This window comes from Poecile atricapillus, chromosome 2, assembly GCF_030490865.1.
Source record: "Poecile atricapillus isolate bPoeAtr1 chromosome 2, bPoeAtr1.hap1, whole genome shotgun sequence".
Taxonomy (NCBI): Eukaryota; Metazoa; Chordata; class Aves; order Passeriformes; family Paridae; genus Poecile; species Poecile atricapillus.
Genome location: NC_081250.1, coordinates 140,847,590 through 140,872,309, shown reverse-complemented (window position 1 = coordinate 140,872,309; position 24,720 = coordinate 140,847,590). Strand labels below are relative to the sequence as shown.

The 24,720-nt window shown below is 37.1% G+C and overlaps 1 protein-coding gene across 1 annotated transcript in view; it reads right to left on the bottom strand.

Annotated features, from left to right (window-relative positions):
- COL14A1 (collagen type XIV alpha 1 chain) overlaps positions 1 to 24,720 on the bottom strand; it is a 118,794-nt gene that overhangs the window by 18,499 nt on the left and 75,575 nt on the right. The window contains exons 30-42 of the mRNA XM_058830316.1: positions 23,494 to 23,532; positions 23,160 to 23,298; positions 20,792 to 20,934; positions 19,840 to 19,949; positions 18,460 to 18,618; positions 14,188 to 14,265; positions 13,820 to 13,906; positions 9,026 to 9,079; positions 8,531 to 8,626; positions 7,214 to 7,267; positions 6,716 to 6,769; positions 1,012 to 1,065; positions 61 to 132 (exon numbers count right to left, since the gene is read on the bottom strand). Coding sequence (XP_058686299.1) covers positions 61 to 132; positions 1,012 to 1,065; positions 6,716 to 6,769; positions 7,214 to 7,267; positions 8,531 to 8,626; positions 9,026 to 9,079; positions 13,820 to 13,906; positions 14,188 to 14,265; positions 18,460 to 18,618; positions 19,840 to 19,949; positions 20,792 to 20,934; positions 23,160 to 23,298; positions 23,494 to 23,532 — 1,139 coding nt within the window. The remainder of the gene's footprint in view (positions 1 to 60; positions 133 to 1,011; positions 1,066 to 6,715; positions 6,770 to 7,213; positions 7,268 to 8,530; positions 8,627 to 9,025; positions 9,080 to 13,819; positions 13,907 to 14,187; positions 14,266 to 18,459; positions 18,619 to 19,839; positions 19,950 to 20,791; positions 20,935 to 23,159; positions 23,299 to 23,493; positions 23,533 to 24,720) is intronic.

Sequence of the window (24,720 nt, the reverse complement as noted above, 5' to 3'; positions counted from 1 at the left end):
AAGCGCAGAAACCAACGAATGCGCAACAGCAAACAAAGAAATATAATTAGTTTTACTTACAGGAGCTCCAACATCACCTTGTGGCCCCTGACTTCCAGTAACACCTGGAACACCTGGAGCACCAGGTATGCCCTATGTGGAAAAAGAGGAAGAAAATCAACAATCAATGGTCATGATTCCTGATGAGGAGAAAGATAGACTCTTCTGTCCGTCAAAGACTGGAGATACCCAGAGAGAGGACTAAAATACAATTTTCAGGAAGAAGAGCACCAAAAGCACAGCTCTGAGAAAAGCACTTGAGAAAAATAACTTGTGTTGCTTTCTGGAGCAGGCAGATATTGCTGAACCACTGGAATAAATCCTGTGATGTCAATACTGTGTTCAGGATGGATGACTCAGAGTGCTCTGTGAAAAACAACAAGATGGCTTGGAGAATACTCAGTACAACCAGCAGCTTCAGCTTCATCTAATCTTTAAATCTATTAAGAAGGCATTAACTTTGCCTAGCTGCCCTAACTGAGAAGGCTGAGACTGATTCTGAAGGCAACATATATCCTGCATTAGTGGCTGGATGTGGCCTTTGCAGTCTTCATTGATTACTCTACGAGAGCACCTGTGCTCACCTCCAGCCTCCAGACCTCAAGCAAAACTCAGTGGTTCACTTCAGCTAACAGTCCTAATCGGAATTTTTGCCAAAAACGAAGTCTTGTTTCAAATGTTAAAGGCAGTAATTCTTTCTTTATAGTGCAGTTACTTGACTGAGGACAAGCTATCAACCTATTGACAGAACAACTCTCACCCCTTCCCATGGGAGACATTTTCTTCTTGAGTTAAGTAGGAGTGGAAAGAGATTACACTGGACAAGCAGCTCTCTGCCAACTGTATGCATCATGAGAATTCTAACTTCCCTTGGCCTTGCTCTATCCACTGCAGCATAGATAACAGTGTGACCTATAATCCCCCAAAATCCTACTGAGTTTTGCAGTAAGAAATTCCATGGGCAATACTCACCATTGGGCCAGGAGGTCCTTGTGGGCCTGTGGGTCCATCCTTGCCAGGAAAGCCCTATAAAAGATAAATATATGCAATTTCATCAGTTTTTTATATGTATTTCATGAATCTGTTCTGTTTCATCTAGAAGAAAATTTTTACTTTTGTTCTTTGGTTTTGTTTTGCTTTGTTGTTGTGTTTGGTATTTTTTCTAAATTAATAGCTGTTGGTAGTGATCTCTTAGGAAAAAATTCCTTATTTCCTCTGGGGAGAGTTTGTTTCTTAAAAGGAGCTACACTGCCACCAAGATTAAAAAAAAAAAAAAAAAAAGTCCAGCTAGTGTCACGGTATTTTTGAAGAAAAAACAATAGAAAATTCTTCATACTGGCAATTTTCACCTCTGAGTGAATTTCACTCAGAACACTTATGTAGGGAAATGAATGAGAGGTTTGCTGTCAAACCTCTCTACCACAAGGTCACGTTTCTCCATCTGTTCTCACTGGGTGCAAGCATTTGCAGTCCCACTGATGAGGTGCTGAAAGATGGCAGGGGAGAGTGGCTCTCTCTGCCCAGCAGAGCTGTGCATATGCTCCAGCTATCACTGAGGTCCTGGCTCAGGAAGCAGCAGGAACACTCATGTGGTTTACATTATGAACGTGCCTCAGAGCTTCCAGAAATGAGAGCCAAAAACTAAAGATAACTTGGAAACTGGAAAGTGAGTACATCACAGAAAAAAAAGACTGACCAGATGTAGAAGAAACTACATTGTTAATAAAGTATTCTTCCAAATTAACTAATATGTGCATTTTGTATCCACATGCTATAAAACTTGGATTTCTGACCAGCCTTCTGATTAGGCAATTCTTTAATTATTTCACAGCCTGAACAGGAGAAATATGGTTTTACCTCTGGCTCAAGACCACTTTGAAAGGTGGTTTATGCTGGGAAGTGTTTGGTTTATTGCTGAAAGGTTTGAAAATGTTTATGGTGACATACACAGTAAAGAACATTCCAGGCCTCAGTATCTCATGGAGCTTCAGAAGAAAAAATTTACAACTTTTTTGGTTTGCTCTTTTTTCCAAATCTTTGTTTCTGACATGGTTTTAGTAATGAATATAACATATTCTACTGCTTTTATGCTCTGCATAATTTGGAAACTATTATTCCAATCTGCAATCATGTGGCATAAAAAATGGCTGGGGAATAATATTATCTGCCATATACCTGGAAAGGTTTGTTGGTTTTTTTCAAATTCTGCTGGATGGATGTTTCGATGATAAAATAAGTAACATACTCAACTCATATTACGTTATTTTGTTATCTATGTATCCTTAGATAAGTTTCCTTGATAAGGAAATGCCTTTTTATTCCACAGTATAGCCAGATGAAGCTGAAGCCTTCATATTTATGTTTCACATTTTAAAGCAAAGATGTAAAACCTTAATTTATTTTTGCTTGGTTCCTAAGCAGGAAGAAAACTGATTGGCCCTTTTAAGGGTTAAATTTAACTAGGAGAAGGGAAATAAAGTGCTTTCCACTGCCTTCTAGGATCCAGCGTGGATTCACACAAACTTCTAAAGAAAAATAAAACTGTATGTCTTTCTCTTCTCCCACCCCAGACAAAGAATAAAATTAACAGTATGATCAGGAATATATTTTCTTGGAATACATTTCACAATTTCTTCCTTCTGAGCAGTGCTTTTACTCCTGGCTGCTCAGTAATCACCTCCTGTCTATTCTCCTAGGGTTTATTTCTCTTGGCATTGTGTCTGTATCACTCACAAAAGATCACCTCCTACTGTATTTGCTAGATGTGAAAATTGCTACATGCAAATCAAGTCAAAGAGAAGCCTGGTTCGAGTAAGAGTATGGCAATACATATTCTCTCATGCTGGTAAAGGACTAAAGGTTTGTCCTGCCAGCAGTGTTTGAAGATGATGTTACGCAGACCACCTGATGGCCAGAAAGGATCTGACACTCATCCTGAACTTTTGAGCTGAGAGCAGAGATTAGTAAGTACCAGGAAATTGGCAGGAAGACTGGGAATTTTTTTTCTTCTGGCTCTTTGTCCCATAATTTTTGGTGTGTGTAATGTAGAAGAAAATAGAGCACAGTGAGAATTCACAAAGTTGTATTCTGAGTACTGAATCCTTGTAGATGCTATTTAATCTCCCATTTATTGAATTCTCCTCTCTGCTTAACCATCTCTAATCCAAGGGGAATGACTGAGGAATTACAAGAAGCTCTTTCTCTCTGTCACATCCAGGATAGAAATGACTCTGTACAAAGCCACTGATTCTCTCCCATGGAACTGCATGTCCAAGAGCAGGATAGGACAGATTTTGATGTGTGGCCTAGGATGTAGGTCTTAGAATCAAGGTTTATATCATTTTGGAAAGTTAAATGAAGATATATTTTGCTAGTGGCATGAAAAAAGTTCTAGAGAAAGAGTGTAGCTCTGACAGAATTTTTATAAGATATTTGCCAAAATGCAAATGGCATCACCGGTTAAATCTCAAGTCTGCTGAAATCAGCACTGCTGCTGACCTCATTATAAACTCTTGAGCTTTCTGTAGCCTGGAATTTGTTTGGGGGATCTTGTGGAGAGGGGACTTTTCAAGTAGGACTAGGTACCAGCAAAAACTTTACTGAAGCTACTGAGCCAGGCTTGAAGACTTTCATGTGGATCCTTTTAAAAAAAAACTCTGCAGCCTGGGACACATGACTGCCAATTCAAGACCTGTCTTTCAACATGAAATGCTTGGGACTCTTGGTGGAGAAACATGATCTGTTCTCTTTAGTAAAACTCCCCTATACTGCTAGCTGCAAATATGGGGCAGCAAGAAAGGACACCAAACAACCACAGCTACAGCCATACAATAAAAATAAATCATTTTATATTTATAAAATCTTTCCTGACACTCTGAAAGCTGATGAGAGAGGAGGGGACTGTTCCTCGTGTGGTGTCTGAGATGTAGATTTAACCAGGTTACCAGACACATATAAAATACTATCATGCATATTCAGAGTATTTGCTTTATTTTCAGATGAAAATTTCTTTTTTACTCTGATTCAACCCTCACAAAGGATTTTTATTACATCCCATTCTTCTTCATAGGGAGAGTATGTCATTATGGAAATGAACTTTTTATGAAACATAACTGACATGGAAAATGTTCTATTTCTTTCTAAAACCCAAGAAAAAGCAAATAAATCAGGGATTACAAAACAAGTTCAGAAATACAAAAAAGAAATTTTACAGATTAAGTGCTGAATTACAACATTAAAAATGGAAAATCAAACCCTTTCCTCAAATGATTTCAAAAAGAAAATCCATATGAACACTACATATCAAAACAAAAAGAAAGGAAAACTGTAAAAGTGAAGTGATTCCAATTATCAGGAACCGAAGGAAAAAAAGTCTCCATTCCAGCACTTCATGAGTCTACTATCACATTACACCCAGTTCAAAGTTCTCAGAGATCTCCCAATAAATATCAGCCCTATGCTTACCACCCATTAAAATTAAAATTGTGATTTAGCAACCTGCCTAAGTACTCTACAGGATGAGTACCACTATAATTAAAATATTCAGAGATCAAAAAATACTAGAGGAAGAGATAACTAAGCTAAGAAAAACACAGAAAATCTCAGTCCTTGCAAAACAGTTTGGCATCTTGGCCAACAGGAGGAAACCCAACAAAAGGAACATTATACAATTTACTTCTCAGGAATTTTCCAGTTCCCCTTTGCTGCTGCAGTTATGCCCTTCAGAATTATCCCTTTTTCAAGTGCTGGGTCTTCAAAGAGACTGCGGTGAAATAATTGGTTTGGATCTTTGCCCATTAAAAGCAATTTTATGTTGTCGTAACTTCACAGGAATCAAATGAGTTACAACACCCTAAAATCAGTATAGCATAATTATTTGTTGCCATAGAAATAATTACAGCTGGACAACATTGCATAAGGGTCACACAGAAACAATACCAGGCTAACAGAACTAATTTTATGAGCTCTAGGCTGTTTATCCAGCTCCTGTGATTAACAGCAGAAGAAAGAGAGCACATGAACAAAGCATTATTACTGTACCTATAAAAATAGGCAATTTATGTAATTGCCCTGCCTTTTTATAGACAACAGTGGAGTATTCTACAGAATAAACACCACATGGCCTTTCCAGGCTGTATCAAAAGCCTCTGCTGCACTACTCTTCCTTGGCTTTTCTCTGGAATTCCATCTCTCTGCAACAACCTCCCACATCTGGGAGCACTAGACCCCTTCTGAACTGCTGGCTGGCATCAAGGCATGGCTGAGGGCATCCTCTGCTAAATATGAAGTCAGTTACAGAATAACATAAAAACACAGAGTTCTTTTCTGCTTGAACTGCAGGCACCTTTATGTCCCTCATGGTCAGGAATGTAGAGGGAGGAGGCACATGGCACTCGCTTGTACAAAGTTTAGCACCAAGTCACCTCAACTTGTCCAGGACCAAGACTAGACAGAACATGGCAAAAACCCAAATGTTCATCAGGGTCCAGGTCTCTGTTAACCTGGAGATGAACAGATGGCATGAAAGTTGGGCAATTTAGAGGGAAATATTCCAGTGCAGCCAAAAAGAAGACATAAAAACATGCAAAACCATAATATATCACAATATTATAAAGTAGAAAAAAAAAATCATTTACTTACATATTTCACCACAATTTAATTGAAAATTAGAAGGCTATTCCTCCAATTAAGTTATTCATATGATGACAATATTGCATAAATCTTTATCTTAATAAAATGCCTTTCTTTTCTTGATTTTTAGAGAAAAAAATAAATATTTATCTATTGTCCGAATTCTGCAGTAACTTCAGTGGAATTACTTCTAGACATAAAGATATGCCAATGTTTAAATTCATAATAGTGAGTTCAAATATGTGTTTCACTAGAGGGTTAGGGATTTTTTATAACAATGTCAGAAAATAAAAGTTCCAGATTTCTCTGAAGTTCAAGTTACATTAACATATCCAAAAAAAAAGGATCATGAATATGTAAATCTTTCTCAAATAAAACTGAAAAGTTATATTTCATAATGAACTTCTGCTGTTGACAGAAATCTAGTACTATGCTAACAGTAACTTTCCAGTGTCTGACTAATAATGAAACAGAAGTCTCCCCAAGGAGATAAAGAGGAGGACTTATAGGCTTAACTGCACAAATGAATATGAATTTTCTTTTACTGGCTCCTAGACAGACTGTATCTGCAGTTGTTTTATCAGGAGCAGAATAAAGTTGACTAAATTTTGGTAGTATTTTTCACCTTTTCCTCATGTCAACTGTTTCTGCAGATGCTGTTATACATTCAATGTTAAATTCCCTTGTAGTTGTCTCTGTTATTCATTAATCAGCTAGAAAGCAAATTCAGATTGTTGCCTTGGATTGCATACTAATTATATACCATTCAATTTTAAACTTATAAAAAATTGGCAATGCTGAACACAAGTGACATCTGTCCCTATCAAATGCATAAAGCACAGGCATCCTGCAGGGTTCCCCTCACACATCTCAGCCCTCATCAGCAGACAGAAGGATGTCCACCCTCCTGTGCTGATTGGCACAGAGAGATGATCTCCAGAAAGTAGAGAGTATAAGTAAATTATAATAAATCAACCATGTCAGGAAACATTTCCATTACGGAATGGGAGCAAAACACATGTAAAACATACTCATTTTACCTTACCCTTTGACCTTGAGCTCCATCTCTTCCTGGTGAACCTGATGCTCCTGGGACACCCTAAGCATTATAAAAGGAGAGAAAATGAAGAGATTAAATTAACAGAATCCAACTAAATAATCTTCGAGTGAAACTGCATGCATGTTTTGGACAAATGGAACCAGGGAGCTCAATAATGGGTGGCACCATAGAAGAGGTCCAGTAAAGAAGGTATTTCTGTGAAATGAGAGTTGGGTGAACACACATTGTTAAAATGCAGAGGGGTTGAGTCTACAGAGACACAATTTCAGCATTAAAGAAAGTAACCAGCTCTTCAGGCCCAAGATAATCAGTCACTGCACACCAGCATACCCTGGATTCCTCCTCTTTCTACACCCCTGTTCAAATTCACCCCAACAATTCATTTCTCAGCAGTTTGGAGTATGTGCCCTAAACTCTAAACTCACAGTGATGTCAATTCAACATTCAAACTTAGTAAGTCATCAGGTATACAACAGGGAATACCTGCAGGCCAGGAAAACCAAGATCTCCCTTCTCTCCCTTTTCACCTGGTGGCCCCTGAAAATAAAGAATCACACATAGTAAACCAAATATATGATTACTTTTCTATTTTTAATAGTTCCCTTCAGCTTCTTTAAAAAATACAAACAAAAAAGTAATCAGTAAGAAAATAGACTGTGTTTCTTTCTGAAAGCAAACATACAGATCCTTATTTGCAAAAATGCATATGTAGAAGTTATAAACATAGAAAATAAAATTAACTTTAAAAGATTTCATAAGTAATTTGATAAAACTTTAGCCATTTTGTTACAAAAAAAAAAAAAAGAAAAAAGAAAGGTAGCTATTTTCTTCTTCTCTTCAAAATAATTTGTTGCACTTCAGGCCACAGCAGTATCTCCAATAATGGTACAAAAAGGGTTTTCTTTGGCAACTAGGCATGTTTCTGTGGTACATATGCATGAAAAAATACACTTTTCTAGATAATAAGAAAAATCTTTTATAAAAAAAAACATTTTCTTTATGAAATAACTGGTCTTATAATTAAAGTATTCTTCTTATTATTCTCTATGACAACATCACCAAGAATATACAGATTTGGTATACCATTATATTTCACATTAGTATCATATAAGTTGGAAAAAAGATTAATTTAAATTGTAATGTAGTAAATTTTGAAAAAAAAAACTAGCAGAAAAATATATATATATTACTTCTTTTCTAGGCTTGTCTGTACCCATCTATTGGAGAGGTGTATGAAACAAGATAAGTGCTACTGGTTCATTATTTTAAAAATGTTTATTTGTGATGAAATTCTGTGACTTATTTCACAACAGCCTTGCAAACTCCAGGCCTTATCACTTCCTCTGATGATAGATTTTATTATGTAATGAATATTATTGCTTAATTTTGGCAGAGAATATGGTGTTCTTGTTTGAGTACACCTTTCAAGTCAGAACTGATCTGTGATGAGCAGTACAGCCAGAGAAAGAGAAAATATTAACATTTTGGTCTGGTGCCATGTCACAACCCCCACTGCAATTTATTTTCATTTGACTCCAGGCTTGGATGCTAATACCCAGGTCACATTCAACCTGCAATCAAATACTTTCAGCTGACTGAAAATTCAGATCAAAATAAAAAACCAGAAATGTTGGCATTGAACCCACATTTGCTAGAGGTCAAACCCACATCTGTGATTTCACCTCAAATATTGAAATTCAGATTCTGATCACAATACCAAAAGGTATTTCAGTTTAGTCTAAGCTATTTGCTGTTTAAAAGATCACAGAAAAAAAAGCCTATTGATTTTTTCAATCTCACTGGAAGCCCTTGAATAGAAAGTCCACTGGGTCCTTGTGGTCCTGGAGGTCCTTGTGGTCCAGGAACACCAATTTCACCTCGAGGTCCATCTGGTCCCTAAAGTAGCACAGAACATAAGTTAAATTCTTATCATATGGACAAAGGCAGCTTCTGTTTGAAGAATCAAATACCAATAGACTCAAAAACATCTGAAATATGAGTTAACGTGATTGAACAGTTAGGGTTCAATGTTAAAGTGTCAGGTTTCTTTATAAATACTAAATAAAAGGATGATTTATGCTGTGAAAGCAGCATTCTGAATTTCATCTTTTATCAAGGAACAAATAGGACAATTAATTGTTTTAAAAAGAGCCACAGCAAATGCCAATGGCATTTCACTATGCTTTTTCCTCAAAAACACCAGAGACAATCTGGAACTCATTTCAAGGTTTACATGCAGCAGAGATAAACCAAGAACCCGTGCATCTGTCAAATGTAGAGTGCTATAAAAAGTACCTTTGGACCTGGATCACCACGATGACCTTTGGCACCTCTGACACCTGGACCACCCTGTAAAGCACAAGCACGAGACTCACTGAAAACCAAAACTCCCAAAAAGAAATGAAATCCAGAGAAGCCCAAACAGATTCTTCCTGTTCCTGAATCAGCATTCAAGAATCAGTAAATATCCTGTCGATATCCTTTCACTGAAGTAATTAAACTGGGAACATACTCAAGTGTGGCCATAGACAGGAACAGATTTAAACACAGATGTGACTACTTTTTAGAGCCAAGAATGCACACTACGTAAGAATGAAAATAACACTGAAAGCTAAGAAAATGGATGGAAATGTGGTCACAGATTCCCTTCCAGTTGCTGAAACCTCCTGCACATCTGTTCCCACCAAAATCACATTGTTAAAGTCTGAGTTTCCAGAAAGGCCAAGGGCATTCTGGCCGGGATCAGAAACAGCAAGACCATGGCAGTGACCATTCCCCTGTACTGAGCATTGATGAGGCCACATCTCAAATCCTCTGTCCAGTTCTGGACCCCTCACTACAAAAAAGGACATTGAGGTGCTGGAGCACATCCAGAGAAGGGCAATGGAGTTGGTGAAGGGTCTGCCTGGAGCACAAGTCAGATGAGGAGCAGCTGAGGGAGCTGGGGCTGTTTGGCCCAGAGAAAAGGAGGCTCGGGGGAGACCTAATCACTCTCTACAACTCCCTGAAAGGAGCCTGTGGCCAGGTGGGGGTCAGGCTCTTCTCCCAGGTAACAAGGGACTGGATGAGAGAAACTGGCCTCAAGTTGAACTGTGGGAGATTCAGATTGGATATTATGAATAATTTCTTCACAGAAAAGGTTTTCAAGCTTTAGAACAGGCTGCCCAGGGACATGGTGGAGTCACCATCCTGAGAGGTGTTTAAAAAACATGTAGATGTGGCACTTGGGGACATGGTTTAGTGACAGATTTGGCAGTGCTGGGTTAATGGCTGGATTCAATCATCTTGAAGGTCTTTTCCAACATAAACAGTTCTATAATTCTGTGATTCTAATGACTTAGGAATAGTTTTCAGCAAGGACAACTCCAGAGTCTGCTAGACCTACACCATGGTTTAATTTGGAGTTATTCTTAGGTAAAATGCTCTTTTGGACATTTTTCTCTTTTTTGCTTTCTTCAGCAATGCCTACATCTGCTCATCATTTATTAACCAACTTTTGCCTTTTTTATTAGTATCATCTGAGACACTGGAGTACCATATATTCATGGATGGCTGCCATGAATGTGTTTTGCAACATCTACATGTGCTTTCTGTTCTAGGACAGCATAAACAATTTTTTTCCGTATCAATTTCCCTCTTCCCCCACCTGAGTATATTGTCTAATCTCTTGGAATGTGAGCTTTAAAGGTATTCCATCTATCATTGTACTCAGACAAGACCTTGTACAAGTAGACACCACAACTGAATAGTACTCTTTAGTGGCTACAATAAGTACTAAAAAAATAACAGTAGTTAAATTAAAGCTATAAGAATAGAAAATCTGCTTATATGCATCATCTATGAGACTTTAAATAGCAGAAAGGACAGAAATGTCTGGAAATCCCAGAGCACTGTTGCTCTTCAATGAATGTATCGTGACATGGTCTTCATATGTGTGGTCACAGAACAATTTTCCACTGCCTCTCCCAGCTCCCTCAGGCTTCTCTTTTCCATCCCACATCTCTATGGCCACAACTCACTCCACCATGGCCAGTTCTGACCCTAAAATCTCATCCCATGTTCTCTGTGGAACCAAATTCCAGTTGCCAGTTGCGAAATTCCAGATCCTCATATTTCTGCATTCCAATCTGCTCTCCCTTCTCCTTTCTCTGCCTTACTACAAGCTCTGAGATTAAAAATTACTCAGCACAATAACTGCAACTTTTTAACATTAAAAAAAAAAAATCACAGTTTTCTCCCATTTTGTTATCATAAATGGACTGCATTTTTACAAAGAATAGATGCTTAAGAATAGCCTGATGCTGAGCCATTGAATCATATGCTTTCAGATTCATGCTGATGTTGGTACACTTGTCCATGTTTAGAACCCAGTAACCTTGCTTGGTAAAAGCACAATTTCCAGAAGAGCATTTATTTAAGATGAAAACATCAGAAGAGGCCCCTTATTTTTCTCATAAACTTGTTTTGGTGGTTATGCCCCAGCACTGCTAAGCCTGTATGGTAAATTTCAATTTTATTTTTTTTTTGTGCTGCTTCTCTTTCTGGCCAAAAATTCATGTTATGCCTTCTTCCCTTATTTTGAATAACTTCTTAGTAGCCAGTGCTTTTCCCCAGAAACGGGTCTTAATCTACTGTTATCAAGACACCTTCTCATTTCTTTTTAGTAGTCAAAACCTATGAAGCACTGAAAGCTTTTTTTTTTTGCTATTAAACTTCTTCAATCCTTTAATATTTTTGTCTCCTTCACCTTCTTCAGTTCTGCAGCATTCTTTTCAAATGCAGGCATTAGTTTTCTGTGGTATCTCAATTTTACTTTGTGTGGGGAACTTCACACAGCAAGATCAAATTTTGCCAAAAACAAAGCCATGGAAACAGTATCCCATGATGAAAATTACCAGATAATCTTAACTCAAAACAACATTTTGTCTTACCCGAAGTGATACATTTTCTCAAAGGTTAAAAATTCTTTCTGGAGTTACTATCCCAAACAAATGGAAGCATTTTATTTGGAGTGTTTTTAGCCTAATGTCTAAAACTAGTTACATGGTAGGATCCTGATCTCTTAAACAGATGAATCCTTGGCTTGGAGAAAAGTCACATGACATTTTAATGACTTGGAGCACTCCAGTCCAGACATAGCACATGTGACTTTCTGACTTTTGGTTGGCACAGAGATGAAAATTAGCTTTACTCTTTTGCTCTGCTTTTCTGTAGGCCTTGAACTTCTTTTTTTTTTTTTTTCTTTTTTTTTTTTCCCCCCCAGAGCTCTGCCATCTAATTGTCTGGCAAAAAAGCATCACTTATAGCAGGCTGAGTTCTAGAATCACATATTTCCCTGCCTTGGCAGTGACTTTTCTGCTTGATTTTAAGTTTCCTCTTGCCTGGCACTATGCTATTCAAAACATGGTTAATCCTAATGTAATATATAGAAGTACACTGTTTTACTGCTGGGTTAAGCCTTAGCAATTCCTGACCCATATATCTTTTGAACTATAATAATACACACCCTTCTAGTCAAATAATATTTAAACATTTTTCATTTTACCGTGAAATGTGGTCAAACTACTCAATTTAAGTGACCTTTTTATATGAATTATCTCATTGCCTTTTTTACAAAACACAAACTGGATGCTATAATGTGGGAATTAAAACTTTTATCCATACTTGTTTAATAACCTACATTCAAATAGGAGAACAGAATAATTTCTCTTTGTTCAAGATGCATGTCTTAAGTGAATTTCCTCTTGAATTTCTTTCCAGGTTTTTTCAGCAGAGCTTGAAGAACAGATCTTGAAGAAAGCCTGACCTCTGAGTTGTCAGGAGGATCAATGTCTCCTAGGACATACTATGTGAAGGCGTTATGTCCAGGTCAATTTTGTTGTTAAACATGCATCTCATGTAATTTGTGTACTTTAACACCAAAAACATTTTCCTTTACTTTCTTCCCTGGCTCTTTCATTTAAAAACATGCCCTTGGAGCATCCAGCACACAGTATGAGCAGAGAAATACACAGCTCAAACTTTTCACAAGAGAGCCTCATCTCAAACTCACTCTGGCAGGCAGCACGAAGATAATAATCATATTATTTGTCTAGCTGTAACAGAAAAACACCATGACCATTCAACAAATATGCCAGTCAGGATTCTTGTTAAACCAAACCAATAATGGACAATCTCAGAGACTTTCTAAATCGATAAAATCAGCCTTGGGATGAGAGATTGAGTTCTCAAAATTTAGTGGGCCTATATCTCCATTGTCTGGTCTGAGTTTCCACAAGCCAGTAAAGAGAAAGGAGATTTATTCCATCTAAGATGCTGCACTGACATAGAGGGAAAGTCTCTTCTACAAGAGACTACTTCTACTGGTTACACGAGGGACTTGGACACACACTTACTTAACATCTACACAGCAAACTCTTCATGAGTGCATCAAAATGACACTACTAAGCATACTTAAAATTGCAACCGTGTACACTTCACCATTCACTGGAAAATTTAAAAAAAAAATTAAATTCAACTTTCCATAAAGGACGAATTCATTATTTCTTCCCTTCACGGCTCTTCGATACCTCTCTGCCTCCAAGAACTCTCAGAAGAACCTGCACTTCCAGGCCTACTTTCCAATAAATATTGTACTTAGGTAGGGCTTTTAAAACAGAAAAGTCTTCTTTCATCATATACTACGCAAGTGGCATTGTCATGTTCCATATTTTTAATTGATAAGAATTCTGTAAACTGAGCATTTCAGAAATCTAAACTCCAAGCTACATTTAATACACATCTGCTAGAGTAGACAGCAGGTGATTAAAAATTTGGAAATGAATGGCACTACCTATGACATACCTAATGCTACAGACAGGTAAAAGGGTTCCAGGTTTAAAGAATACCCCAACTGCTTCAGCATAATACTTCTTTACATAATTTATTGCATCTTCAATATAAACTGAATATAATTTTATCTCTTTACCAACACTTAAAAGTGTAATTTAACTTTATTAGTTATACAATGGCAGTATATTCAAGTTTTGAAATAAAGGTGTCCAGTGGACTATTTGCTACAGTGCACTACAAAGCTGAATAAAACCTTACCGGTGGTCCAGGAGGCCCAAGGGGACCTTTATTGGCTTCTGAACAGGAACAAGCATGAGGAAGGGCAGGGCAATTTTCCTCATCTCTCTATGAAAAGGTTAAGATAGGAGAAGAATGATGTCCAGAACTTCAAATGCTAGGTATTTTATCAATCTAAGACATAGTATTTAGTACAGTCTAAGATACAGTACTCAAAAGCACCTCCTTGATTTAGAAAAATACATCTTACTGATTTTCAATAGGACAAATGATCCAAGCAGAGATGGGCTTTTTGAAAACAGTTAATCATCCATTTCCAATAAAACATTAGTCTCAACGAAGTAGAAAATAAAAGGTAAATTCTACAGCTATTGAAAGAGGTTTCTTACCAAGCCAGGAAGTTCACAGCATTTGTCTCGATTGGCCCATGAGGTAGCACAAATGATGTCAAACATCTGTAACTGCAGCTGTTTCAAAACAAGGGTGATGTACAATATGACTGTTAGATATAAGATCAGTGCAAAATGGAGTCATCAAGCAAAGCCAACTTGATTCAAGCACTCAGATTAGACAAAGGCTTTTGACTTCTAGCAGCAAGCCACAAATACCACACTTCAATGGTAAATACACTGCTTTTAGCAAATGTGTGTCTGACCAACTCATCTGAACTATCAGACATTATTTTAATTAAGCAAAGTGGATCAAGGTTAAATGCTACAGGTATATGTTGAATTTTCCCCTACTCCTTGCTCAAATTCCTTATTTTGCCCAGTGTTGTCTTCCAATATATTTTTATAGCAAAAAAGACATCTAGAGTCAGGCAAAAGAAAGTTTAGTTTCTCTGAATAATTCCTCTTAACCCCTCTGGTCTGCTGTTCAGATTTTATCTGGGACATCTTCTGTAGACTATTACTTACACTGGAGCTGAGCCACAAATAATATTTCTCATTTTTTCCAGTTTAATTTTACTTTAGAATATGCCCTCTCTTAACCACATTATCCCCAGGCAATGATAGCTTCAGAATGGGGAAAAGGTTGCTCACCACGTGACAACATTGGGCAGAAAATTCCCATCACAGGTCTGGGAACAAGGTTTAGACAAGAATTTAATCTGCAAGAACACACACATTTGCTAAAAATAGTGGCTGCTAGACACTCAGAAACAATATACTAAATAGGACTCAATGGTAAAACCAATTATCTCCTTTACAGCCCTGACAGAACAAAGGAGTCTAGAGAGATGAAGCTTTCTTCTGTTACTATTTCTATTCTTTTTCCATGCCTTGTTTATGTGCATACTGAGTAGAGAATGGTATGGAACAGAACATCCCATTAAATTAACCCCACATGTTCAAAAATTTGAGGAGCTGCTAGAGATAGAACTCTGGGTTTATTCCCATTCTTTTCAGTGGCATTATTTTAAGATCAGAACAGAGGAATGAATTTTAAAATTTTCTTATAACTGCATTGCTTCTAAAGCTGTTAAAATGAACTACATATGTGCACCTTTGGTTTTGCCTCTTTTTTTTCTTATAAAAGTCAAATATTATATTTTAAATAAAGGCATACTTTCATATAAATAGACATTCTCCTCACCTGCCAGCAGATCAGCTGGTTTGTAGATTTGCTGTACTACAGATGCAGACACAATGAGCTGCCACCGTGCTGAAGAGCTCAGACGGCTGAAGCGCAGCATGAAGGCAGCATTTGGAGTCTCAGCTTGGCTCCACAGAGACCCCCCTGAGTGCAGCAAGTCTGTCCATGTCTGTGTCCAATGGAAGCTGGCTCCACTTAAGAGCCTCCCTCCTTGCTACACATCCCTAAGCTCCTAACTCCAGGATGCCTCACTGGCTTGGGTGCAGCAGCAGATGGAAGTGCAGGCACACACTGCTCTGGGACACAGAATATCTGAGCTTTTGCATGATACTGCCCTAAGCAAATCAGATTTCCCAGAAATGGGGTGCAGCAACACCAGGGTTAGTTCTGTAGAGAGCACCCTAGGTTCAGAAGTTAAGTTGTATTGCCATTTTTTTCCATAACCCAATCTCTCCCAAGCTATTCTGTTATCCTGAACAATGGATAACAGCACTGGCAAAATTTATACACAGGCGTGTACATGCATTCATTTTGTCTGGACTAGGCAATCTGGACATCCATTGAGATAAAGTATGTTGGTGTAAGGTAAAGAGCAAACAGACATTTTCTGAAATGCTGTATTCACCAACCAAATGTTGCATGACTCAGTATTCTTTTTTAAAAACATTACGTGGGTTGTTCTGACTCAAGCTAAAACCCAAAACAAAGCTTTCTTTGCTACTGTAAAATGTTTATTCACAAGTCTCTACATTCATAGTGATTTTGCTTTCTAAATATCCAGCCCTGCAAGCAGAATCAGTAAGGTGGAAAAGTCCTCATCTAACCAGGCTACAGCTCTGCAAATGTTTCTCAACAGATCACGCTAGACAATACTATTAACAGGACACATACATGTAGGCAAACAAATTAAAATCCAAAAAGGAGGAAACATTAATAAAGAGAAGATCTTTGAATTATAGATAATGTTTTAAAGTTGGACTTTTCATTAAATCCCACTGAAGAGACAGAAAACTGTAGTGGTTTAGATTTGCCAATTTGAGTTTCTCGGGTTTCTGGTTTTTGAAATGTGGAATTCACAGAGGTGAATCTGATTTCTAAATGGTGCAAAATGTTGTCAGTTCTCAGAACTGGCCAAATATTGACCTTTCCCAGGCACAGAGGAAGCTCCCAGCAGCTTCTCTCAAAGAAATCACTTCCATGGGTGTTGTTTTTTTTTCTTCTTCCCCTAATGTCAGTCAGTGTGAAACCACCACAGAAACATTACTTGCTGCATGTGCCAGTCAGGTTTCATTGCTCTTGCTATAATCTAATCCTGAGATGACTCATTCAGGCATCTTAAAAGGGTTAGGCACCTTGAGCCTAGTCCCCTTTTTGTTCTAAGTATATATGTATGTATCTGTCTACCTACCTATCTGTCTAGCTATGTCTGCCTGTTCATTTTACCATTTCACACTGTATACATTGATGGGAAAAAAAAAAACAAACAACTCTGGTAGAATTATATTCCCTCAAAATTAAAATGTCTGGCAAAACTCAAATGACTGCTCTGTATTGATTTATTTTAAAAATACACCAAAAATATTCCAAGAATGTTAAATGGTTGCATGGGAATACAATTGGAACAAAACACCCACAATTTTGTTCCAAAGTAACTGCTTTCTTTTATTTTATTTATAATCTAGTAGCTGAAAACCTCTATCCTGCCTCCTAGTAGATTCCTTCAATGTCCTCCAAATTTTGGAGTGAGAAACCAACTCATTGATCTCTTAAATGTGACTATTCAAAAAAGTACTTGTCAATATAAATAAATTGGGCAGAATGGAGACTTCAGAGGATGGCATTTGGGTGCTTTCTTGATTTGTGTCGAATTTGCTATATATGGTAATACTAGAAAACAGCTTAAAACTACTATTTTCATCTTCATCTACACATTTCTAATCTTATGTCAGCTTTACAGTTCATCTGAATAAAATCAAATTTTTCAGTGAGTGGGCAGTCTGATTTTTTTTTTTTTATAGATTCCTGGGTTCTAACAAAAGACACATTTCTTTTCACTTCTTTACAAAGGCTTCTCTAATTCCAAGATTTCCTAAGTCTGTCTTTTTCTGCTTCTATTGGAATGTGACTACAAAGGTTTCTCTGTGTAATTGTCTTTCCAGGCTTCATATAATTATTATCCATCAACTTGAGTCCTAAAAGCTCTTTCTTTCTGTACAGAGACATATTCTGAGGGCTTATTTTTTTGCGAAACAAGAGTATTTTCATATATTAACAAGTAAATACATATTTGAAACCTCATTCCTATTCAAGTAAATCCTTGGTTCAAGGTTCACATTCTCTGCTGAACTCATTCTAGGCTCAAGAAAGTTCAAGGAAAATTAGCAAACACTACTACGCACCAAAAAGTCAAAATTCCCCCAAACAAAACAAAATGGAAAGAGTCGCATTGGTTGTCGTGCAGAAAGAATAATCAATTGCTGCTTCTAGGAGAATAATTTCAGAGGAATGAATGAGCACTTAAACTGGGGAAGGGGGAGATCTTTCACACATAAAATGTCTTATATTATAAAAGAGCTAGGTATACCAAGATGGGAGCTTTTGGGGACAGTCTGTGCCAAACCAGTTCGATTTTTTAGTGAACAGACAGTGAATTAAGGGACAAACAAAGAATCAGAGGGAAAAACAGACATGGGGAATTACAAAAAATTTAGAAACCCAAAGTTTAAATAATTCCAGCCAAAGGAGTTATAGATTGTATAACCCTATATAATTACATTTGGAACACAAGTCATATCTGAATGTGCCAACTGTGTTTACCTATGTTTTCAAGAATAATGTTTCAACAATAATGACCTTATTACTTCATTTATTAAAATAATAAAAGATAGATTGTGCCCATGTTGACAATTACTGCAGGCTTTTGCAGAATTTCTGAAATGCTGGGATTTTACTATTTAAAATATGAACTTGCTTGGCTTCAAGTTGAAACTAACTGCAAAGTTCCCAAACAGTTGATTTTTTAGGATATTTTAAACATTAGAAAGAGTTGTTACTATTCCACTCACCGGTGCAGAGTTGTCTCTTGGTCCCCTGGATCTCACCATCCTCCCCAGCACTTCTATGCCATCAGAACTGATGTTCCCTGCTGCATTAATGGTCTTCTCACCCACTTCCTTGCAGTCAATAATTATCTTGGCCGTGGTCTTGCTGATAACAACATGTAACTAAGCAAAAGAGAAGATGCTGTAACACACAAAGCAGCATATGGGATATATTTGTCCTTTCCCTGGAAAAAGGGGGACAATTTTTGAAATGAGCTCATAATTCCATGTTTGCTAATAAAACTCAACACTCCAAAGCAAATAACCTAGATGACCTCAAGAGGTCCCTTCCAACCTCAATTATTCTATGATTGTAATCTGTTTAATGAATTTAGTTTATTTTTCTACTCCTGGAACGTCTGCAAAGAAATTGGCAACTTACATAATTTATTCAATAGGTAAATAATTTGTCCCAACAGAAGGTCCACACAATGTTCCTATACCACTCAGATCCCACAGAAACCTTGATTTATGTGGTCATTCCTTGTATAGAGTATTGGATTTCACCATTACAGCCAGCCAAAGCAAAAGCCAAAACTAAGCAGTAAAATTTAGTTTGTAAATGATACATTGACAGCAAAAGCTGTCATACTGATGTTTTTACAATGAAAAAATCAAATCACATCAAATGCAGTATCGAAAGCAGAGCACAACTAAATTCTTTCCTTCTGCCTTGATCACACTCTGTTGTCCCTTGCTGATGCAGCAGAGACACTCCCAGTAGGGAGGACTAGCTATAACTCTCCTGCCACGAGCAAACTCTCAAGGTTTTCGCTTGCTTGCTTTGTTTAGGAAAGATCCAAACATCAGGAAAAAACCTCTTTGACAAAAGTATCCTCCCTCAACAAAAGCTCTGCTACAGCCCCAGAACTGCTTCACGTGGTTTCAGAAAGAATGTTACAGGTTTTCAAGTAGCAAAAGAAAGTTCAACATGTCATAGCTCTTAAAATATATTTTAAAATTACAACTGATGAAAAAAGGAACTTTCTTCTGAACTTTTTTTTTTTGAGTGACACTGGCAATCTTAAAGAAATCTAAGATCTTAAAAAGAAAGACTGCTTTATTTCTAAATTACTTTTCAAGATATGTATTTCTAAATGAACTCTAAAACACAGGCAAAAAGTATGAGATGAAAATTGAACACATCAGCTTCATGACAGAAACTATGACTTGTTTAATGTTAATCTAATACTGCAAAGAGACTTATGACACTAAGGTAGTAAGGTAGGTGATGCAAAATACACTTTTTTGGCAGTTATTGACCTCATGAAACATGATTTTGAAACATGAAAAACTCACAAGCTTTTATTCAGAGTGCCTTTTTTCCCTATTGTCATTACTAACCTTATGGAAACTCCCATAAAATATCTTCCTTATTTCAGGACCTTCAAAAGTTACAGTTTGAAAATCTCCTTTGTAGTCATAGTTAAAGAAAGTCAGAGTTTTTCCACCATCTGTGTGAGATCAAAATTAAGTGCTCTGTATTAAAAAGTCATGATACAATAGTTGAAGGAGTAAATATGCATTTAACAAAGCAGACCAAAGATGACAGCTCAAATGTTAACAAATTATATTAATTAACAACAAACTGGCCTGGAAGTAACAACATGTATCAAAGAAATGCTCTTTCTTGGTTTGACAGGAAGGATGGACCAGCAGTTCTGAGTCTACCTCACCCATGTTTACCTGGTTTTATCTCCCATTAGCTCTCTGTGGGAGCTGGACAAGAAAAATTCTTCCTCAAGCCATCTAAATGCCTAATTCCCACCTATTTCAAGGTGACAAACTGGCTGCTGTGAAGAACTGGAATCACAGTAGCTTCATCTTCTCAACAGTAAAACCTTGTAAATTATAATCCCCATTTCACAATTGTGAAAGTAAAACCAAGCAGAAATGAAGAGCTAGCAAGAGTTCATTTCTGTGGTTCTAACTCTGTTTTTTGTCAGACTGCATTTCCTCTACATATGCTGTCAGTACCACTGGCTTATATCAAGACGGATTCAATCAGAATCAGATCCAAAGTACTGGGAATTTTAAAAGCAGATGAGTACCTCACATCAAATTGAATCTATCAGAGACCCTTGGAATCCAGTTTAAGGCAGCTAACTCAAAATTTGACTCTAACTCCAAATTAAATTCAGTTAAATCAAATCTAAAAACCATGCATTAGAGATTAACCCCTGCCAGATTCAGGTGGCTGTTCTGGTAGCAGATTGAAATATTGGCAATAATAAAACTAGGCACAGAATGAATCATTTGTACAGTTAAGATCACTGATAAAATACAGAACACATACTATCTAAAATAACTCCAACCAGAGGTTCATATGCTTCATTTAAAATCTCCCACAGAGCAAATGGCTCCTGTGGTGTGTCCGGGAGTATCCGGAAGAGAAACGTGATGGTGTAATCAGAAGGGAGACCTTCAGGATGCAAATACCTGTAAGAGAAATAATGTCTTTGAAACTGACACATTAAATCTGGTGATTTACTCATCAGAATTTCACCTGACATGCTTTCCATTACTCTGTATATTTCGTTATAAGTTATGACTGAGAAGTAACATAAGTGTTTATAAAATCTACTCAACTTGATAATTCTAAAAGGACACTTACGAAGAAAGTAGAAGTTATTGTTTCCCTTGAAATTTACAAAATTGACCTTAAAATTTAACACTTTAAATTTGAAGATCAAATCAGAAGTCAGCTGGAAGTAAAGCTGAAATTAATTATATTTAAAGCTTTTAACAAACAATAGCCATTCTCAAGACCTTTGAAATTGTCTTATTTAGGAGACAATGGAAATGGAAATTGCTTGGAAGACCAGTCTCAATAGACATGTCCCTTGTCATTAAACCATTAAAAATGGATTAAAATTAGGAGTGACAGACTATTATAGGAAGCTTTATAAGGTACAGAGAATGGAGTTTATACATTTCAAAGCAAATAAAAAAGAAAGTGAAGTCAGAACAGGTCACATGCTGAAATACAATCTGATTTCCTAGAATTTATGCAGAAGAGAGAGGAAGTTTATGGCAGAAAAGAAGTACTTTATTTTATGTCATTGCCAAAAATTCCTTATTTCTTACTTCCAGTTTAATTTAACTTTTTGTTGTCAAATCCCAAAGTGAAATATGTGGACAAGTGTCTGAGACAACTGACTGTATGTTAAATGTTAATCAGTCTGATTCCTTAAAACCATAGTAAGGGGATCTGAAAGAACTCTCAAGAGTTATTCAAACAATTTATTTTTCCCAAATATGACCCATTCTTTCTTAAGTGTTTCTGGCACATAGAAGATGTATAGATATGAATCATGCTGAAAAGAGAGTTAATATGATATACCATCAGTATATTCTGCAGAGTATCAGCAGATGATCAAATGTGATGTTACACTGCCCATTTCCCATAGAGAAAGAGAGGGAACTCAATAGGTAAAAGAAAAAAGAATTACACTGTGTCCATTGTACAAGAATGAAAGTCAATTCAATAAGCAGGGTGGGTTAGACACAAGGTTTGGAGATACAGAGCTCAAAAAGGAGAGTAAAATTAATGGCATTCAGTGCACAGATGAAGTGACAAAGCCAAGTGGTATTTTTCAGACGTACCTGTGGATCATCAAGAGAAAGGTGTTCTCTGAATCATGAAAAGGAGTGAAAGCCTAATGAAGCAGTAAGACTGGGGTGGCAGCTAGAGAACAGCATATAAAGGCAGCAGATCAAATTAGAAAGAAGCAGAAAGGGAAAAAGAAGTGTGAAACGTTAATCCCTCGACATCTCAGCCCATCTAAGCCCAGGAGGAAACAAAACAAGGAGAATGTTAAACAGCACCAAGAAGCACAGCTCCAACTGGGACACAACAGGATAATCACACACTGATGGTATCTAATATAAACCTTCATTTTTCCACCGTTTCTCATTCTTATTTATCTTAGCTAAAGAATACTTTTCATTACACCTTCCCATCAGAGCCATTGCTTCTCTCTGGTGCCACTTAATATGAAACAGGGGTCTGGACAGAGAGGAACCCAACACAACACAGACACTGTTCATACACAAAACAAGGTTTCCATCACATCCTCTCTGAGGAATGACTGTAAAAGTTCAGTCAAGGGATTCTTCATGGCCTCCTCCATAACCCACCCAAGATACAGTCCTTGTGACTGAAAGATGTCCTGCCTCTCAGGAAGGTACTAGACAGGGTTCACACAGACTCCCTTCAATATAAGGGGATTAATCTTCATTTATAACCAATGGCAGGACATAGACTGCAGTAAAAGTGAAGCAGGTTCTCATTCTGACCCTTGCTTCAAGGACATGCTGAACTTGATGAGACTTCAACCTGCCTTGCACAAAGTGCTGCAAACTGGAATCTGCCCAGACACAGGCCTGCATGAAATTGCCAGGTGTTACACAGACACAAGCCTGAAATGGGCTCACGGGAAAACCAAAACAGCCAGTGGGCTTACCTAATTTAACCTACAATTGTTATTTTTGAATTAAACTGATCGAAGGGTCAGAGCAATTTTCCTATTCATCATTATATCAGATATACACTAGCACCTCTGCTCTTCTGACTTAAAAATACTAGTCCCTGAAATGAATAATTGACTACACCAGAAAATTATCTTCTTGTGTTTTTTGAGCGTTTATATGTGAATACATACTTGGTAGGCTGGGATACCAGAGCATCCTTGTGCAGTCTGTAACATGGGAAAACATTAAATGTACCAGGTTCCATGGACACCCCTTCCACAGCTGAAAACTCCTTTTCAACCAAACCAAACATTTCCATCATTTTAAATCCTGGAAGGTATGAAAAGATATATTTTATTAATTTAAATTGATACTGCATTAGAGGAAACAAAAAAGACAACATCAATTGTACCTAAGAGTTTCATTGCCTGTTAGCACAAAGGGAAATGTACTAACACTGTGAAAATAATGTAATGAAGATGATTCCATAATTCAGAAACAAAAATGAACACAAAAATACTGTACCTGCAAAATTATTGCCATCTTTAACTACCAGTGGGCAGGCTGGAAAAGAAAAAAAGATATATTTAAGAGTACAAAAGATGTCCCACTGAGTCATAACAATCATGCACTTGTACTCTACCCTCAAAAGCAGCAGGAGATGTTGGGTAGGAAGATCATGCAAACCTGGCCACTTTCTTCTCCATTCTGTTGATGCTTCTCAGGATTCCCAAGGGTTGCAGTAAAGATATTAAGGTATACATACCTGTGTGCTCCATGTAATATATTTTTATTGATTTCTTGGCCGTTAATTTGTCTAATCCTCCCTATAAACCTGCCTTCACAACCTCTTCAACAAGTTCAAATTTGTTGGAAAAAAAGCAGCAAATTCATTGTCTGTTGCATAAAACAAAATATGTCTTATATTAGGGTTTAACTAAGTGTTCCCTAATTCTCTGTTTGTGAGGCTTCTCCAGCCTCAAGTTCCAGCTGACATTCTCTGTACCTCTTCAAACTCCACAATAGTTTTCATGAGCAAGAGAAACCAGAACAGTCCTTAAGATGTGTGCTCACATTTTAAATAGCTGTAAATCTGGCTTATATATTTCTTTTGGCGGGGAAGAAAGGTCATTAATATCTTTCAGGAAAGGTGCCCTGGGAAATCAACAAGCCTAAAGCAGCACATCAACCAAATATGGCACCCCAGGATAGTCACATTTGAAGATCAAGCACAAGTGATCAATAAATGATACTGTTGAGTATTGTTAATGTTTAACATTCTTTCTACCATTGAAAGTAGAGCTCATGGTCAAAATCTCAGAACTGATGGCTCACAAACATTATTTTTGTTTACCAGCTCTGACAATTCCCAGTCTCATGATAACTCACGGCCCTGTGCACAAGGACTCTTTACAATCACAAACGATTCACGTCAGCTACACAGTGCCTGCTTCCTGGCTTATACACGATATATTGTGGGCACATACCTAAAAGCATGTGAATTACTGGCCAATAATCATTAAGTGTTGCTCTGGAATGCCTATTCCTTAATTTTCATAAAGAGAAGGAAGTGTGGCTTTCTCACAGATTTCAGAATTTGAGTGTGTTTTATGCTTTTGCTTAGGCTACAACTTGTCTACTTTCATAACAAAAACATTAATGATTGGATATCTATTAATAAATTAACCATGTGACTTGAGTAAGAATGAATGGAGCTTACAGAGAAAGAAAATAAAATATAATTATCTTTTA